General features: G+C 58.0%; 1 protein-coding gene across 1 annotated transcript; it reads left to right on the top strand.

Annotated features, from left to right (window-relative positions):
* The first annotated feature begins 192 nt into the window (after positions 1–192).
* Positions 193–12,907, top strand: LOC117649456 (lipoprotein lipase-like). The gene is made up of 9 exons (XM_034392276.1): positions 193–316; positions 6,317–6,395; positions 6,776–6,851; positions 6,964–7,115; positions 7,530–7,778; positions 8,078–8,287; positions 8,608–8,767; positions 9,749–9,831; positions 12,583–12,907. Exons 1-9 carry the CDS (start codon positions 194–196, stop codon positions 12,636–12,638), a joined length of 1,188 nt encoding a protein of 395 aa, XP_034248167.1. The 5' UTR covers position 193; the 3' UTR covers positions 12,639–12,907.
* Positions 12,908–19,889: the final 6,982 nt, after the last annotated feature.

Here is a 19,889-nt window from a genome sequence, read left to right as displayed (position 1 = left end):
TCCCGCGATTCTGGAACCACTGTCCACGGCCATCATATTCCAGTACCGGCGGCGGTGGGCGATCGCTGATCGTTCGGGGTTTGGCTTGGAGGCCCGGGCCGGCGGGGCGGGCAGGGCAGGCGTCTGCCGCTGTTGCTGAGTGTGGAGTCGAGCTGCCGAGCTGCCGGGACAGAGCAGTCGGAGTGGCGCCGGCATGCCAGCACAGCAAGCGAAGCAAGCCAGCCCCACACGTGCGTGCGTTGCCGTCGGAAGCGGTCGCGTCAAGGAGTCGCGCCTCTGCAGTCTGGACAGCCCCGGACATCCCGCCCCAAAAGTCGTAAGTGTGCGAGTGAGTGCCGAAAGGAGTCCAGCCAATCCACGCGCACCCTCCTCGGCCGAGACTTAAGACGAGATTTTACAAAAACAAAATTGACATTTTTGAAACGGATTATGCTCGAGTGCGCCAGCGGACTTTACTTTCATCGGGGGTGTCGGTGGCGGCCCTGCAGGCTGGCCGTGCAGTCGCGCAAACATCACAAAGTCTCCGCTTGCGATTATTTTGGAGGAGATCTCGCGAGTCCCTTTTTAGGCACGAAGTAGCCTTATAGTATACCCAGGATTCAGCCGGCCCGAGATTCAATTTGTGTGGCCCTTTATGCATTTCGGAAATTTTCTATACGATTTTAATGAGATTTTGCAGACTTGTAGAACTTTGAACGCTGATTCTCATGCTGAAATCTGGTTAAAAAGTTAACGGCCAATTTTGAGAAATTTGCTGTCAAAATCGCCGTTTCCATGGCAAAACTCGACTCGTCAAAGGGAGTGGGGGGAGCCGAGCCGGGGCGGACCAATAGCCGAGCTTCATTTTGGGTCTGTACAGCTTACTCCAAAAGCTGAAATGGCGCGTTCGAAATGAAAAATTTCTTTGACTGCAGGTAGACAAGATGCAACAATAGAATTGGTGTCGGTTCGAACGCAGTTTTTCGGGTAGAACTATCCAATAATACTTCTTGATCGGAGTGTGTTTGGGCATGCGCAGTAGGTTTGCAACCTGTTTAACAGTTTAACCAACTGTAGCATTTGAAATCTGTATAATTTTGCTCTCTTTTTTGTTTTTCTTTGTTTCCTGCTTATAAAAATTCATATAAAACAAATTTTCAATTTTTTATGTGATAACTTTCTAAAAAAATATTCACAAAAAATTAGCAAAACAAAAGTTCTTTTTTTTGACATAAAGTTTCTCAAATAAAACAATTTTGTTGTTGTTGTGATTCAGTTAGCACTAGGACCACTTCGCTCCACCTCGCGACTTGCAGTGCTCATGTTCCTCGAACAAGACTCACCCGCGTTTCGAAACCTTCCCTCCCGAGTTTATGAAGTTTGTCAAACCAACCGTCGTGGTGTTGATTCGCTGTGAGTGAGAACTATTACACAGAATTGAAGAAAACATGACTAGAGAACCATAGCCTTTTGAAACAAGCCAAACAATTCAACGTCAGCAACAATGGAGGGGCAGTTTTAATGCCCGACTGCTGGTGCTTTCAGCTTCCCGATTTTCGCAAGGGCGTAGACGCCGAGAAGATTGTTGCCAACCCTTGAAAATTAATTTACTGCCTTCTTTCTGCTAAGAACATTTTAATAATGATGGTCTTTAAAGATGTTCCATTGTCAGAACACTGCGGAACACATTAGCATTGGAATTTTTTGAATTTACCAGCATTTTGATTTCTATTTATTGTCAAGTTTAAATTTCGACGGGTGGCACATCGACCACATTGGTACCACTGCCATTGGTAGTCCCCTGAGCCACAACTTCACAACACCACTTCTTTTCTTTCTCCACTCTCTTAATCAAATTGACTTCGTGACTCCTAGGATTTCTTGAAATCGTATTTTTTTTTTTCGGCGTTCGTGAATCGAGCATCCAGCCCACAACAAATTGACGAGGGGCTTCCCTTGAGACGTCGCGCTCAAAAAGAGGGTCGGGGGAATGACAGTAGGGCAGCTCGAATTATTCGAGAGTTATTCGCCTGAGAGCTCGGAGGTGTCACTTTGAAAGTTAGATGTAAAATCGTGGCTCTCAAGTGGCTTTTCTCTGGGGACGCAGAAAATGGCCAGCTAAAAGTAACTTCAACAAAATATTTTTGAGAAACAAAGAAATTAAGGTGAAAATTTTGCAGGAATAACACAGTCTGCCTTGTATACAGTACAGCGTCGAAAATTCCAAGTTGATATGGAGTATTTTGCCTCCCAAGGTGTGAACCATATTACTTTGCCGGGGAGGGCTGGCGTGAATCTGACCCTTTTTGCCATCTCCTCTCCGACCGAATGTAGCGTTGGGTCGTATCAGGCAGCCCAACGTCACGCTGATTTGAGCCGATTATCGATTTGCGAAGATGGATTCCCTGATTGCTTGTCATGGTATCCACCGGAAACTCCGCGAGCCGTGTCCCGAATCGTTTTTACTGTTTTCGGTTGTGTCACGCAAACCCGGGGAGGGATGCTATTTTTCACTCATACTATTGATGACTGGCTGAGTATGCATCTCTGATTTGCAATGCAATACTACGCTCAGGTTCACGGGGACTCCTCAGGAAATGAACCGCCGCGGAACACACGCGGCTGCTAACGATTGGTCGTGGGAAGCGCGATAGCGCGATTGTCATTTGGACTCTCCGTGATTCCTTTCGTCTTGAAAGCCGAACGCGAGACTACCTGGTCTTTCCCTCCTCCCTCCTAAAATCGCAATCCAACCCTCACCGCGAGCGACCGCGAGGTCCGCGCTTCCAAGTGGTTTTTCTTTGTATCACAGCCCGACGCGAGGTGGACTAAAAATTTAAAACGGACAGTCTGTTGTCGTTTTCCGTTTTTAGGTGGCTTAGTTTTCTGGCAGTGTGGAGAGGAAGCAGGACACTAACCAGGTAGCCTGCACTGATAAGCCACAGGGCCGAAGCACACCGCCCCACCCCCGGCCCCGCCCACGCGGGCCGCCTAAAAGAAAGTCCTTACCACCGAGGACGTCCTGCCCGTCCTCGTCTGCGCCGCACAGTGGGCCAGAAAACCGGTGGAGGCGGCCGAAATCCTCGACGCGTTTTGAGCTGCAGAGTCGCTTAATGGGACTCGAACCCAACTTGGATTCCTCGTTCGGAGAGCAATCCATTGGTGGGGTCACACGTTCAGTTCGAGTCCCATTTAGCGACTCTAGAGGTAAAAACGCGTCCGGGATTTTGACCCCCTCCGCCGGTCTTCTGGCCCACTGTGCGCCGCCCCGTCCGCGTCAATGGAAAAACGGCGCCGCGGAGCTAATGGGACGTGTGTCCTCCGATCCCGGCTCGAGCCTCCCCTAATTACCCAGGGTGCCACTAGGCCCGGCCGGGCGATAGTCTAGGGTTGCCACCGCGCTCCAGCGCCACGCCGCGCTGGGCCGGCACTGCCGGCTCGGCCTTGTGGGAACCGGTGCGGCGGGCAGCGCCTCTAGCACGGCCAGGCGGCCACTCTGACCGTAAACTTGAACTGCCACGCGCTGCCGCCGCTGCCGCCGCCTGCTCGTCTTGTCGCCTAATTACCGAAATGGCCCGAAAGCGGAACGATCGAACTCGCTTCTGGACACGCACAACAAACAACAAATTCCCCGCCGCCCACGCGACACGAGAAAACAACAACGAACTAAAACTAAACGCATGCGGCCGGCCTTCTTGGCGGTGACGTCACCGAATCGTCTATTTTGCATCCCCGGCAACCCTGGCATTGGGCGTGAACTGAGGAGCAGGCTTAGTGGACGGCCATGCCGCCGGGCCCGATCCGCTGTCTCTCTCGCGGCCCTACGGGACGCCCCGTGAGTGCGACAGAGCGACCAAATCTAATCCTTCGGAATCGCTCGACGCTCGACTGGGTTGGGCAGCACCCGGAAGCAAGGTACTATTCGGAGTTGCGGGAAATCTTTCCGTCTTTTTTTCGGGCGAGAATCTTAGGTAGGCACAAGATGCTGGCGATGCTGTGGTGTGAGCGCAGCCGCACAGTGGGCCAGAAGACCGGTGGAGGCGGCCAAAATTTTAGACGCGTTTTGAGCTCCAGAGTCGCTAAATGGGACTCAAACCGAACGTGTGACCCCACCAATGGATTCCTCGTTCGGAGAGCAATCCATTGGTGGGGTCACACGTTCGGTTCGAGCGACACTGGAGCTCAAAACGCGTCCGGGATTTTGGCCGCCCCGCCGGTCTTCTGGCCCACTGCAGGCCGCCCGAAGTGCAGCCATACAATGTATCATCACGCTGCAATGCCGGAAGCCCGCGTCATTACAGTGCAGGGATACCCAGCCAGTCCCAGGTGGACTTGGCGGGTGTCTTCCATGTTTTGGGCACCGCGATTACCCCACGCCGAGACAAGACACGCGAGTGCGAGAAATATGTCGCGTGTCCTCGCGGCCGGACAGATTGGGGCACAAAAAGACAAAAAGGCAGCGAGCGTCCCACGCCATGTGGCCAAGTCTGTCCGTGACGTGTTCGTGACGCGTCCGCGCCGCGAGCGGGAGGGGTGTTGTGTGGCCCGCACCACCCGCACGCACCCCGGGGCGGTCGGGGCCGACCGAACCCGACCGGGCCGACCCCGCGAGCGACATTGACACTGAAAGGACACGGTCGATCGGGGGAGATGATGCCGTCTTCCCCCGTCCGTGTGTCTGTGTTGGTCCGTGTTCGGGGACTTGCCGTCTTTTCGAAAACGCCGTCTGGCGGCGCTCGCCGGACCGGTTTGGCTATTGACGAACAGACAAGGAGGGGCGTCGCCCAAAAGGTATCCACGCGTGCACGCACTCGTTCATGTTCAACTCGAGATATGGAGCGCCTTGTCGCCAGTGCGCCGACCCTAGCTCGCGAGCTGCTGTGTCCACTGTCCGTCCAGGGGGTCCAGGATGACGGCGTGCTTGTTGGTGCTCCTTCCTTCCGGTCCCCCCCCCCCTTTCCGTCTCTGGATCCGCGCTTGTGAGTGAGTGGGTGAATGAGTGAGTGGACGAGCGATCCTGTGGTGGCCGGCCAGGTACTACCGGTGGGCTATCCCGATGGTGCGGTGATCGCGGTGCTATTCCGCAGATGATCGGAAAAGTCCAAAAGTGGCGCCGGCCGGATTTGCCAAAGTGCTGCCGTGCTGGGTCGTTGTCTTCTCCCTACCGATGCTGATGGTAGTGCTGATTCTGGTTGCGTGTTGCGTGTCTTTACCCGCCGCGTCGACCACCGCGTCGACCGTCATCGCCCGATTCATCCCACCTGCGCACGGTGGGCCAGAAGATCGGCGCAGGCGGCCAAAATTCTACACGAGTTTTGGGCTCCAGAGTCGCTAAATGGGGCTCGAACCGAGCGTGTGACCCCACAAACGAGGAATCCATTCGAGGGGTCACATGTTCAGTTCGAGTCCTGTTTGGCGACTCTGGAGCTCAAAACGCGTCTGGAGTTTTGGCCACCTGCGCCGGTCTTCTGGCCCACTGTGCGTGCCTTCTGCGTGCCCGCGCTGCCCGATCGGCCCGGTCGACCAGCCCACCGCAAAGCCAAACCACATACGCACGTGTTTAGCCGCGACAATACGCGTCTGCTCTTTGAAAGAGGAGCCGACATTATCGATCCGGTTCGATTGAGGGGATGCTACGTAGTGATAGGGCCTTCAAGTTCATGCCGCAGGTGCACAACTATTTTTTTTATTCGTGCTTTGGGCCTTTCTTGCTTTGAAAACGAGTGTGACGGAAACCGGCGTGGTGCTTCCGCAAGACGGCGTCGAGCTGTTCACAAAGGCGCCGCCGTGGACCCTACTTGCGAGCAGCTCGGCGCGCTGGACCGCGGCCGGACCGTGTCGGTGGGGCGGTGCGGAGGCGGCCACCCGCGAACTACGTGGACTACGCGGAGTACGTGACCTTCTCAAGATCGGGCATCCCACGCTTCCGCGGAGGGAAGCAAGTAGGTGGAAAGCTACCGCGAAATTCGGCGCCGCCGGATCTGCCTTCCGTGGGAAATTAGGAATGGTTGTGTGTGTGTTGGGGGGAAAGGGGGGGGGGCGAAGCGGCGAAGGCACTAGGCGGCAAAGAAGAGCGCGTTTGCTGCTGAAGCATGGAATGCATGGAAGGGCACGTGGACTGACCATATTCGTCGCCGCATTCACACACACACACACATAAAAAAAAGAGTTACGCCTGCAGGCGCATCCAGTGTTTCACTTCTCTCGCGTCGCGTCGCTTTTGAAACTGGACGAGCTACGTGTCTGTTTGGCGATAAAAAATAGAAACCACTGTTCTCAGTGTGAGCAAAATAAATGTTGTTTTTGTTTTTGTAATTGTGTTCTCTGATTCCCCCAGGATCGCCGCTCCGCCGCCATGCCTCCGCCTCGCTGCCTGCTGCTGGTGACGCTCGTCGCGGCCGCGCTCGCGTTTCCCGGTGAGAACGAGAACCCGCTGTTCACGAATACTGAGTTCGTGAATCCGGCGCCTTGCGAGCTGGGCGCCGCTTCAGGACTTTTCGGATCGCACGCATCACTTCACCACCGCCGACCAAAAATGACATTCTGCTTGCTCAGGTTGGGTTAGGTCGTCGAACCGCGCGCGCGACCTCCGCCGAGGAAAGAGGAGGTTTGGGTGGGGTTAGGTCGGGACCGTCAAATGGGGTTAGGCAAGGTTAGGGACGGGGAAAAAGGTGTCTCCTCTTCGCCACGTGGCTTTTTGCTTTCGAAAACGAAGATCCCTCCTGCTGAGACGCGTCGTCGCTTGCTCTGCCTGTCCATTCGCTTTGCAATAATTTTTAATTTTTGCGTTTTTCAGTGAGCGCCACGTTTCGGAGTCGGTCCATCCCAGGCTCCTCCCTGCTCAAGACCGTCAAGCTGCGCATCTACGGAGGGTCCGTACTGATCTACCTCACTGCAAATCCCAGTGTGCCTAGCCGCCCGACAAAACGGACAGGCGCGGACGGTAAAAAGAAGAAATGTTTGATGGGTCGTGATGGATTGCAGCTCGCTGGAGGACTACGCGCAGTACTTCGCGCTGCCCCAGGCCGACAAGGTGCTCAACGACATCCGCTTCGACCCCAGGATGCCCACCATGATGTACTTCCACGGGTACACCGAGACCCCGGACAAGGAGAGCGTCAAGGTGGTCATGAGCGGTAAGCACGTCGGCGTCCTGAGCGCCCGACCAACCGGGGGTAGGCAACCACTCGCACAGCGCGCGCCGCAGTGCGGCGGGGTGCCTACACTGCCCCTGCGATTGCGATTGCGATTAATGGCTGGACCCCAAATGATGCTGGCTGATTCTGCCGGCGTCGTCCTCTCGCTGACTCACGCACAGTGGGCCGGAAGACAGGTGGAGGCGGTCAAAGTCACGGACGAGCTTCAGTGTCACTGAACAGGACTCGAACGAACGTGTGACCCCACCAATGGATTGCTCTCCGAACGAAGAGTCCATTGATGCGGCCACACGTTAGGTCCGAGTCCCATTTAGCGACTCTGGAGCTCTGAACGCGTCTTTGGCCGCCGCCGCCGGCCTTCTGGCCCACTGTGTGACACGGTGTTGCCCGCAGCCTTCATCGCGCAGGCCAAGTACAACGTCATCTTCGTGGACTGGTCCAAGGCGGCCGCGCCGCTGTACCCCATCCCGCTGATGCTGGTGTCCGAGGTGGGTCGCATGGTGGCTTACCAGCTGGACGCGTGGCACGAGGCGGGGGCGCTGTCCATCGACACCGTGTACCTGGTGGGCCACTCGCTGGGCGGCCAGGCCGCGGGCTTCGCCGGCAAGTTCCTCACCAAGGGTAAAATACCCAGAATTACAGGTCAGTACCTTATTTAAAAAAAAAACTGTTATTTTTTAAAAATTAACGCTCACACTCTGGAAACCTTACAAACCATTTTTGGCCTTACAAAGAAAAGTAGCTTGTTATAACAAAGTATCATACATAAGCTTACAAAGAAAACACTTTGTAATTTACGAACTATTTCTTCGTATAACAAGCTAAATTAATTTGTACTGTGTATGCTTAAAATACTTCCTAAGGTTTTACACGTGCACCTAGATATAAGGAACTCGTAAGCTTATCTCTACAACACGGCTTTCCGCTCCTCTCCTCCGCAGCGCTGGACCCCGCCCTGCCCGGGTTCAACAACCCCAACCTGCGGACCAGCCACCTGTCGTCCTCGGACGCGCTCTTCGTGGACGTGATCCACACGGACGGCGGCAGCTACGGCGTGGCGTACCCCACCGGCCACGCCGACTTCTACCCCAACGGCGGCGCGCGGCTGCAGCCCGGCTGCCCGGCCGGCGCCCGGATCCTGTCCGACGACGGTGCGGCCAGCATCCACTTGTTTCGAACCGACAGTGGGCCAGAAGAACGGCGCCGGCGGCCAAAACGCTAGACGCGTTTTGAGCTCCAGAGTAGCTCAACAGGACTCGAACCGAACGTGTGACCCCACCAATGGACTCCTCGTTCGGAGAGCAATCCATTGGTGGGGTCACACGCTCGGTTCGAGTCCTGTTTAGCGACTCTGAAACTCAAAACGCGTCCGCGTTTTTGACCACGTCCACCGGCCTTCTGGCCCTCTGTGCACCACCCTGGCGCTCGGACACTGTAAAACGTGTTTCCTTTTTGTCCCTTTCCCGTGCAGACTTCTGCAGCCACTGGCGGTCCTGGCGGTTCTTCGCCGAGTCGCTCAACGCGACCGGCACGCCCTTCCTCGCCGTGCAGTGCCCCAGCATGGAGGCCTTCGGCAGCGGCAGGTGCTCCGGCAACAAGCCCGTCACCATGGGCTACCACGCGCACCCTAGGTCAGTGCAATTTAGCGGAATGGCAAGGAGAAGAGTTAAAACTGGGACGGAACCGTGACGGTACTGTACCTTGGGAGCTAGTTGTGGGCCTTGCCGCCTTGCCGGCGCGTCTGTTTTCCGGGAATCGATTTCGCCGAGGCAATAAAACGACGGCAAAACTCCTTGACTACGCCGGACCGCTGTCTCGCGGCGCCGTGCCTGGCTAGACTGCCTTTGCCTGCAGGCGGGTTTCGTGAGTCGGTTTCGTCGCTCTGTCCCTCCCGGACCTATACGGGACGCCCCATGAGCGCGAGAGAGACAGAGCGACGAAAAAGACTCTCGGAATCATTCTACTGCCGGCGACGACGGACGTCATATCGGGCGGTCCCGCGCAGGCGGCGCGCCAAACCGGTCAAAACGAGGGTCAAAACCTCCCCGGCACGAACGCAAAACAAAACGACAACAGCACGCGTCCAGGCTCGGAGTGAGTCGAGGGCCGTCGCCGTGCAGTCATCCTCGTCCTCAGCGGTCCTTCCGGAATCCTCCAGCTTCATTTCTGCCCTGAGAACGGAACATGTCTCATGCGGCTGGCTGCCAGTTTCCCGCCAAGACTGGCCGGGCCGGGGAGGAGTGGGGGTACCTGGCGCGCTACAGCAGCGCCTGCGTGGTAGGCAGCCCATCCTACGCCACCCGCCCGTCCTCCGCCCGGACGGCAGGCAGCCCAACCGACTCGGAGGTGGTCAAACTCCCGGACGCGTTTTGATCTCTAGAGTCGCTAAATGGGGGATTGATCTCCGAACGAGAAATTCAGTGGTGGGGTCACACGTTTGGTCCGAGTCCCATTCAGCGACTCTGGAGCTCAAAACGCGTCGGGGATTTTTGCCGCCTCCACAGGTCTTCTGGCAAATCCGCTGTGCGACTCGCCACCACGCGAGGCACACATAAAACGCGCGAACTTGGGTTCCCTTCCTCGCTCACGTTGCCCTGTCTCTCCCTTTCCAGCACAAGAGGGACCTTCTTCCTGGAGACGGGCGACAAGCTGCCCTTCGCCAAGGGCGAGGCGGGCATCACGCCCTCCCCGAGTGGTGAGAGCAAACCAGCCTAGCCTAACCTGCATGAAATAAACAGAAAAACCAAACAGAGTTAACTCTAATCCCCTGTGGTGGTGGCCGGAGAGTCCCTCCAGTGGTGGCCGGTGCGTCGTCTGCTTCGGTCTCCAGTCGACTTGGTCTTCCCGCATGGCTGTGGCAAACCCTGCATGTTTGAGAAAACGTTACAACTCCTCGCAGCTCGACGGACTCTCACATTGGTAGTTCCACCGATGGTCCTCCACTGTTCTAGCCTTGACGGTCTTGAACACGGCTTTCTCTGACTTGACCCAGAAGGCCAGTCGGAATCTTACAGCGTAAGGCCAACGGACAGTGGGCTGGACACTCGCCTGCTTTGTGTAGTTAATCATTGGAGCTCGCCCTGCTGTCTGTCAATACTTGGTGATTTGTGGGAGGGCCGGCGTTACACGGGGTTTGGCCCGTTCGAATCTTCAAAATAAATCAAAAGATAGGCAGGCCAGGGCTCGGGGAAGTGCATTCGTAACAAGGAAGTCTCAGGGCAATCCAGGCATTTGCCGTGCGGGTACCAGGGACTATCTCACCGATGCATTCAGCAGACAAACCTATCGCGCTATCTCAGCACAAAACAAAAACGTAAGGCAGTGACGTTTTCGTGACGTGCAGGAGCCTGTTCGTGACGTGTCGGGCAGGCGGAGCAAGGCCCTCCCGGCACGCTGGCTACTACGCTGGCTCCGAGGAGAGCTCTCGTCGCTCTGTCTCTCTCGCACTCGCGGGGCGGCCGCTCTTGGCGAGAGAGAGAGAGAGTAAGTGGACCGCCGCCTGGGATTGGAGCCGGTCATGCCAGCACCTGGCCGAAACGAGACCTGTGTATCCGCCTGCCGAGCGATCCAAAAGATCGCTCCATCGCTCTGTCTCTCTCGTACCCTCATGGAGGCCCTCATGAGTGCGACAGAGACAGAGCGACGAAACGAAGCTCGGCTGGCCCCTGGCGGCGGCCCCCGGCACCGGCAGACCACGGGCAGACGGAACAGGCCCGGGCCTCAAGCCTGACCGCTCACCTCCGAGTTTTTCATACCCGGGTGGTCAAACTGGATTCGGCGGTCTGGCGAGCCGTCACATTACTCAGTTCTGTCCACTCTCCCTCTCGGCTTTTGTGTTTTCGCCCTCTTGCTAGAGTGCGCAAAAGTAAAAGTAAAAAAACAAAACTTTTTCCAGTGTATCGTCATTTCTAAAAGAGATGAGCCCGGCGACACTCCGCCGGCAAGCGACTTCCAACGATGCCCCTTCGAGTTTACGGCGGGGCTCATTTCTTTCGGCAGTGACTGTACAAGTGTGCGGCAATGATTACTAGTGTGCTTGTAACCGCCCGCATAACCTCCACTCGCCTTGGCTCGCGCGTCATCTACTAGTTAATCAATTCACCGAGGCTGAGCGGCTGGACGGCGGGCCGCGGCCCACTGACTGCACTCTCGCAGGGCGCCCCACAGTGGGCCAGAAGGCCGGTGGAGGCGGACAAACTTCTAGACGCGATTTGAGCTCCAGAGTCGCTAAATGGGACTCGAACCGAACGTGTGACCCGACCAATGGATTCTCCTGGTTCGGAGAGCAATCCATTGGTGGGGGTCACACTCGGTTCAAGTCCCATGTGGCGACTCTGGAGCTCAAAGCGCGTCTGTAGTTTTGGCCGCCCTCATCGCTCTTCTGGCCCACTGTGCGGCCTGGCCCGTGGGGGCGTTCGAGGCGACCGGCACTAGCAGTGCACCGACGGTACCCGCGACGACTCGCACGCAGCCCCGTAGTGCGCGCCGAGGGTGCCGGCGCCAAGGCCAAGGCCAGGCGGGGAAAACATTAAAAAGAAACTTCGACATTGAGTGAAGTGGTTTTAAAGACGCAAAAAGAGCGACCAGTTGACCTGGTGGCAGACCTGGTGTCCCACGCAGCTGGGCTTTAGGAAGGATTAGCGGTACGAGTTGCGTAACACACGCTGAAATTCTATTTCGCGCCGAATTCGCGAGATACTACCTGCGAGAGAGACAGAAGGACGACGGCGCTCTCCAGGACTTGGTCCAGGACCTTGGCGACGCGGCGCGGCCGCTTTCCAGAGGCGAAGCAAGGTCCCCGGCGGCGGCGAAGGTGACGGGGGTCCCGAAGGCCCTCCGTCCTGCCGCAGGCACTCGAGCTTGTCATGCATGTCGACCCCGCTGGGAGGTAAGGTGATCGCGCTGGTGCAGGGTGGCCGTGGCTTGGCGCCATGTCACAGTGGGCCAGAAGACCGGTGGAGGCGGCCAAAAGTGTCGACGCGTTTTGAGCTCCAGAACCACTAAACAGGAATCGAACCGAACGTGTGACCCCACCAATGGATTGCTCTCCGAACGAGGAATCCTTTGGTAGGGTCACACGTTCGGTTCCAGACCCATTTAGCGACTCTGGAGTCCAAAACGCTTCCAGGATTTTGACCGCCTCCACCGGTCTTCTGGCCCACTGTACCTGGCACGGTCGAGAGGGAATGACCTACCCCTCGCACAGCGCGCATGGAGCGCAGGTGGTGGAACGCAGATTTTTCCCGCAATCAACTATCGCTATACCTTTTCTCATTTTCCGTGCATGTGCATATGGGTAAAAGATTAAATCTAAAAAAATATCTTGGTCTCTGTAATGTAAAGGACACACCCACCTAACCTAACACGCTAATTGAAATGAGTTCTGATAAGTGCCTTGTTGTTTTCACAACAGCATTGACTTCTATTGTTTTTTTTTCTTGTGCAGCGATGGCGAGGGCAAGACGTCTTAGGCAGTCACGGAGGAGGTTCTTCTTTTTCTGATCGACGGAGGGTCTCCGGAGGCTGTGAACTACAATTGTGATACACCTAGAGTAAGGTAGGCGGGTGCGTGTAAATATGTGTAAATTGTAAATAGAGTGAGAGAGCGATATGTATGTGTGAAAAAGACAGATGGGCTGATTGGAAGCATATTTATTGAAAGGTGATGACGTAGTTGGTCCTCAGAGAAGAACAGTTAGCTCAAGCTGGCTTAAGAGGCGCTACCACTGTAAATTTAATTTTGATGTCCGGCAATAAAAATTGGAACAACACGGGGAGGTCATTTCATTTGTTCATTGAGTACCCTGTGGTGGACAGACAGACAGACAGACAGACAGACAGACAGACAGACAGACAGACAGACAGACAGACAGACAGACAGACAGACTCCTGGCGTTCGTTCGGCCGGATGAGCATATTGGTCGCATCCATCCGCCCACCCACCACTCCACTTCCTTTCTCGGACCGTGGACCGCGCGTCTCATGGACATAAGGTTCGGACGGAACCTGAGAGAAAGCAAAGCAGCAGAGTCCGATATCGGCTTGGGGCGCTGGGGGCGCTGGGTGCGATGGGAGCGGCAAGCCCGCACGGCGGCACGGCCCACAGTGGACCAGAAGACCGGTGGAGGCGGTCAAAATCCCGGACACGTTTTGAGCTCCAAAGTCGCAAAATGGGACTCGAACCGAACGTCTGACCCCACCAATGGATTGCTCTCTGAACGAGGATTCCATTGGGGTCATGCGTTTGGTTCGAGTCCCATTTAGCGACTCTGGTGCTCAAAACGCGCCTAGAATTTTGGCCGCCGTCGCCGGTCTTCTGGCCCACTGTCCGGCCGGCGACGGGGCCCATCGGACTTGCCCGCACAGCCCGCCGCCTCGCCACTCCAAAATATCCAGCAGACGCGCGTGTGACGTCAGAGGCGGGGCCGGAACTGCAGACTGGCTCCGAAGAATGTCGCTGCGTCTCTGTCGCACTCGGGGCGCCGTCCGTAGTGGTGCGAGCGAGACAGAGCGTCGGCAGCGAGAGAAAAAAATGTCGCGTGTTGATCGCGGACAGGTTCCGCGCGGAAGGCTTTTTGCGAAACTTCTTTCTAATGGCGCTCTGCTCTACTCCGTCTACTCCACATCCACAGCCATTCTGATTAGCCCCCCTGGCCCGCTGTTGCTGTCTCTCTCGCGCTCGTTGGCGCGCCGCGCAGGCTGCCGCAGGCGTCGGGGGCGCGAGAGAGACGGAGCGACAACGGGCCGCCGCTGGGCCGCGGACCGTGGCGAGTTTCAAATTTTTACGTCTCCGCGCGGGAGAAACCGCAACCGGCGAGATAGGCGGCGGATTGCTTGCCCGACCGGGTGGCCGAACCTCCCTGCTCGGCGTCGATACCCCAACGGGTGGCTGCGTGAAGGGCTGCAGTGCGCCGCCCCACAGTGGGCCAGAAGACCAGTGGAGACGGCCAAAACTCGAGACGCGTTTTGAGCTCCAGAGTCGCTTAACAGGACTCGAACGTGTGACCCCACCAATGAATTCCTCGTTCGCGGAGAACAATCCATTGGTGGGGTCACACGTTCGAGTCCTGTTCAGCGACTCTGGAGCTCAAAGCGCGTCTCGAGTTTTGGCCACCTCCGCCGGTCTTCTGGCCCACTGTGTGGGGCGTCTCGTGAAGGTGCGAGAGAGACAAGCGACCGAAGCAACGGGCTCGCGTCTAGCCACTCCATTCACACCAACGGTCGAACGAGTCACTTTTGTTTTCGTCCGCCGGGGAGCACTGGCCGGCAGCCGAACGCGGTGGCCGAAAGTGGCGTCCGGGGTCAAGGGCGAGCGCGGTGCTGTTACTACACTGCGAGCCACGCGCGCGCACCGGACAGGCAGGCAGCACACTGAGAGTCGTTTTCGTCGCTGTCTCTATTCTGCTTCCGGGCCGGGAGCTCCTTTGCAGTGCCCAATCTTCTTTGCTCCTTGTCCCACTGTGGGTCAGAAGACAGGTGCAGGCGGACAAAATTCTAGAAGCGTTTTGAGCACCAGAGTCGCTAAATGGAGCTCGAATCGATCGTGTGACCCCTCCAATGGATTCCTCACTTGGAGACCTATCCATTGGTGGGGTCGCACGTTCGGTTCGAGCCCAAGCTACTTTGGCTGGAGCTCAAAACGCGTCTAGAGTTTCGGCCGCCTCCACCGGTCCTCTAGCCCAATGCGCTCCGGGCTGTAAACGGTTGACACCCTCGTGCCCCATTTGACTGGGCAAGTGAGCCGCCGCGCTGCGTGTTCGCGGAGTTGGTTTTCGACAGGCAGTCATTCCGCTTGGCCCCGTTCCTAGCCCTGCTTTCGTCACTCTGTCTCTCTCGCACTCAGGGGTCGTCGCCTTAGGGTGCGAGAGAGACAGAGCGACAAACAGTGCCCGGAGTCAGTCTGCTGGGCTGACCTGCCATCGGAAGGTTACGCGATAGCCAGCCGCCTGGTTCCGAAGGATCATTCGGATCTTTTGGTCGCTCTGTCTCTCTCCCACGTGTACGGGGCGCTCCATGAGTGCGAGAGAGATAGAGCGACGAAACAAGCCTTCGGAATCAAGGCGGCAGCCGAGTAGCGAAGCAGCAAAGCAGCGAAGCCATGGCGAAGCCGATGCGGTTCAAGAACTCGGAAAAGCGCGGCCCGCCAGCCGAGCGATTCAGAGGATCGCTTTGTCGCTCTGTCTCGCTCGCACCCTTACGGAGAGCCTATGAGTGCGAGAGAGACAGAGCGACGAAACAACTCTTCTGAATCGGTCGGCAGGCCGTCGCAGACCAAAGCGATCCAATTCGGGATGGAGGTCGTCGCGGTGCGGGGGAGGGTAGGGGCTGCGTCGCCTAGGTCAGGGGCCCGGGGCACTTCGGGGACACTGTTTATTGGGGGCTCATTGCGTCCTGCGGGGGGCTGGCCGCGGCGCGGACAGGGCGGCCACCCACCGGGACAGGTGGGCGACGAGGGTGCGGAACACGACGGCGGCCAGCCCGAGCAGCCAGCCCAGCACGAGCATGACGGGCCGCAGGGCGTACAGCAGCACGGCCAGCACGGCCTGCAGCAGCGGCAGCAGCGCGCACGCGGCGACGCGCAGCGCGGCGGCCAGCAGCAGGAAGGCGGTCTGCAGCACCAGGAACGCCGTGGTGGTGATGGACACCACCATCGCCACCACCGGGGCCAGCACGGCCAGGATCATGGCGACGCCGGCTGCAACCAGGCGCCCCAACCGTCGCCCTTCATGCGCCAAAACGCAGCGCAATCATCCTGCGTCGCTCTGTCTCTCTCGCACCCGTAGGAAAGCCCCCGAGCGCGAGAAAGACACCGCGGGATCGCGGTTAGGGTACAGACCGCTGGAGGCTGCCGAATCTCGCAGCTAGTGCATGCCGACTGCAGTGTACTTCCCCGAAGATGGCCGCAGCCGGTAACAGGCACTCGTTGGCGGCGACGCGGCGACGCGCTGTCGCGGCAGCTGCGGCAGCTGCAGGCCCACAGCTGCGGGTTGCGTCACCGCGCCGCGGTGAGCCGCCGACTGCCAACAACGCAGCGGTCGCTGTTCGCAGTGTTCACACCAGTCAATCTCCACTATGGGCAGAACCATGGCACATCGGCTAGAAGCGCTAGAAGACCGATGGAGGCGGCCAAAACACCAGACGCGTTTTGAGCTCCAAAGTCGCTAAATGGGACTCGAACCGATCGTGTGACCCCACCGATGGGTCCCTCGTTCGGAGAACAATCCATTGGTGGGGTCACGCGTATTGTTCGAATCCCATGTAGCTACTCTGGAGCTCAAAACGCGTCTAGAATTTCGGACACCGTTCTTCTGGCCCACTGTGCATGGGGAAACGTCCTGGGCGAATGCCAAGACCGAACCGGGTTTGCAGGTTAGTACGACTCACCAAGACTGGCAAGCATTGTTCAAAGCTGGTTGTCATTGTCGCCAACAACCAGGCAGGCTGAATTTGACGGATTTGACTCGCCAACCCGACCCAAAACAAAAGACCCACTCGGTCAAGGCTGGTCGATTCGGTTCGATAGATCGATAGGTCGACGTGCAGTGCAGCCGACACAAGGGAAAGCGGGCTGCTGATTGGTCGCCTCGCTAACTGCCGGCACAACAATGTTCTTGTTCTGAGACTTACGACTAGGTCCTGCCTTAGGCCCTGCCCGGGCACGCTGGGCACGCTCAAGCAGCTCCCTTCACCGCCCCCTCCACCTCCACGGCGCGGCCGCACAGTGGGCCAGAAGACCGGCGAAGGCGGACAAAACTCCAGACGCGTTTTGAGCTCCAAACGTGAGACCCTACCAATGGATTCCTCGTTCGGAGAGCAAGCAATCCATTGGTGGGATCACACGTCCGGTTCGAGACCCATTTAGCGACTCTGGAGCTCAAAACACGTGTAGATTTTTGGCCGCCTCCACCGGTCTTCTGGCCCTCTGTGGGCCGGTCCCAAGCGGTCCAAAGCGGTCCATCGCGGCGAATGGCAATTAATGGGAGAAAGAACGGACACACCCCGGACACACGCTCACTGCTCACGCGCGGGGATATGAGCGGCAGCCTTCTTCCGAGAAGCATTTTTGTCGCTCTGTCTCACTCGCACCTTTGAGGAACGCTCCATGAGTGTGAGAGAGACAGAGCGACAAAAACGACTCTCGGAATCGGTCTGCAGGTCGGAGAATTCAGGAAAGAGTCAGCGCTCGGGAACGCTGCTGCAAAGTGCGAAGATAGCAGACAAGGCAAGGCAGCGCAAGTGTCTCTCTCGCACCGCTGAGAAGCCCCATAAGCGCGAGAGAGACAGCGCGACACTCTTCGGACTCGGCCCGCCGATGAATGCATGAACGGAGCCGTTGATTGAAACGTGTGGTTTCTCCCGGGCCGCTCGCAGGCAGGCCCAGGGCCAGGCCCAGGGCGCAGGCCGCGCAGGCGCAGGGCGTCACATCATGATGGGCCATTTGACACCCGGCAGGGCAGGCCGGGACACACCAGCCGCGCCGACCAGCCATCACAACACGCCATGGAAATTGGGCGAGGTGCTGCCGGGTGCCGCTCTGTCTCTCTCGCACCCCTGCGGATCGCCCCAGGGGTGCGAACGAGACAGAGCCACTCTTCGGCATCAGGCTGCCGCCTCTGTCGAGCGGAGAAAAGACCCGCACCGTCGCCGCTACCCCGTGTGTGAGAGACTGTCGTGGTGGCGTTACGGGCATGTCTCTCGAACGCGGAGTAGTGACAACAGTGACAGTGAAGAAGCCAGCCCTACTTTCCACCCGCTGTTTTGCAGTGACCTGCCTCACTGTGACCAACCGCGCAGCCAACATTAACATTCGCCCGACATTAAGACGCGCGAGTCACGGCCTCCCCGGCCGTTTGTTGTTTTGGGAGTGGCCACCCTGTCGGAATGCGAAGCCCGCGCCGCGCAGCCCGCGCAGCCCGCACGGCGCGACAACACGTTGGCCAGTCCACTTCCAGCTTCCAGTGGCCTGCGGACTGAGAGTCGTTTTCGTCGCTGTCTCTCTCGCACGTGGAGGGAAGGCCCCGTGAGTGCGAGAGAGACAGAGCGAGTGGCCCGGCCGGAGTGCGTGTCGGCGGAGCAGACGACGTGTGGGAGGCGGAATTCGGTCCGCCCGCAGGCAGTGCTGCCAACCGACCGATTGATTGGCGCGGGCCGGCCACTTCCGGGCCACTGCTGAATTTTCACGCGCAGTGCTGCCAACTTCAGTTTAAAAAAATAGAAAAATAAATTTGAAAATCCCACGGTGTGGTTGCGTTAACGCCCAGGACGGCTTCTCTTGAGTGAGAGTTTGTCCGGTAGCTACCTGTTGTCTGTCCACTTCCATTCGATTCTCTGAGTGCTGGTACTGTAGACTGATTCCGAGAGGCGGTTTTCGTCTTCGTCTCTCTGTCTTTCCCGCACCCATACGGGATGCCCTACAAGTGCGAGAGTGACAGAGCGACGAAAACGATTAGAAACGAGAGAGGGGCAGTGAGGGAGGTGAAAGGGAAGGGTCCCGAGGGACGCTCCCGCCTCCGGCCTTTCACGAATGACATCACTTCTTTCTTTTCTTTCGTCTGTCAGTCGTAACTCGCGCTCGGCCGCCCCGAATATTCCGCGAATCCCGATCCGAATGTGAATCCGTTGCGGACCGCTAAATCGGCAGTAAAACGGCGCGAATGTCGATGGCCTAAAGTGAATCAGGAGAAGGGTGGCAAGTGGCGCAGAACCGACGGCGGCACGAAGCGTGCTGGTCCATTGGGTAGCTGCGGTCCGATCTTGGTTCCCTTCCCTTCGGGCTGCCTTCGGGCTGCCTTCGGGCTGCCTTCGGGCTGCCTTCGGGCTGCCTTCGGGCTGCCTTCGGGCTGCCTTCGGGCTGCCTTCGGGCTGCCTTCGGGCTGCCTTCGGGCTGCCTTCGGGCTGCCTTCGGGCTGCCTTCGGGCTGCCTTCGGGCTGCCTTCGGGCTGCCTTCGGGCTGCCTTCGGGCTGCCTTCGGGCTGCCTTCGGGCTGCCTTCGGGCTGCCTTCGGGCTGCCTTCGGGCTGCCTTCGGGCTGCCTTCGGGCTGCCTTCGGGCTGCCTTCGGGCTGCCTTCGGGCTGCCTTCGGGCTGCCTTCGGGCTGCCTTCGGGCTGCCTTCGGGCCGCATTGAGCATGTGGGTCAGCCTGGCCGGCCCGGCCCGGGCCAGAGCGAGAAAGACCTTTCTCATTAATTCGCCAAACTGGAAACTCAAGCGAGCTTCCCCCGGTCCGTCCGTCCGTCTGCCGCCTGTCTGCCGCCGGCCGCCGTCGGGCTGTCTGGGTAACCCTCGCGCACTCGCCGCACTCGCTGTACGTTGTACCAGGTCAGTGCATGCCGGCCGGCTGCGTGCGCGGCGTGCGGCGTGCTCTCCCCCCCTCTCTTTCTCTCTCTGGCGGCGTCTCGCTCCCAGACGCTAACTGGGCGGGTTTCGGGCCGGGCCCTTTTCGAGTGTGGCGAGGTGGAGAAAATTACAGTGGCGGCAAGTGCCTGCTGCTGCACCGCCTGTCTGGATGATGTCTGGCCGCGCCTGTCTGGCCCTCCTGGCCCGCCCCCGCGGTGTTTGCCCGCCACTGCAAGGGACTGCAAGGAAGGGCGAACACGAAAATGAATGACACGGCAGGCAGTCCCGGTAGACACAAGCTTTAGCAACTAGTATTGAGCTGCGGTGTTGGTGGCTTAATAAAAGGACAAATCGAAGAAAAAAATCGACAGAGTTTCGTTTTTATTCCCGAACGGTGCTTTGTCGCTGTACCGCTCCC

The sequence above is a fragment of the Thrips palmi genome, unplaced genomic scaffold (genome assembly GCF_012932325.1).
Source record: "Thrips palmi isolate BJ-2018 unplaced genomic scaffold, TpBJ-2018v1 HiC_scaffold_10, whole genome shotgun sequence".
Classification (NCBI taxonomy): Eukaryota; Metazoa; Arthropoda; class Insecta; order Thysanoptera; family Thripidae; genus Thrips; species Thrips palmi.
The sequence above is the reverse complement of the archived record's forward strand: the minus strand, read 5'-3'. Positions and strand labels throughout refer to the sequence as shown.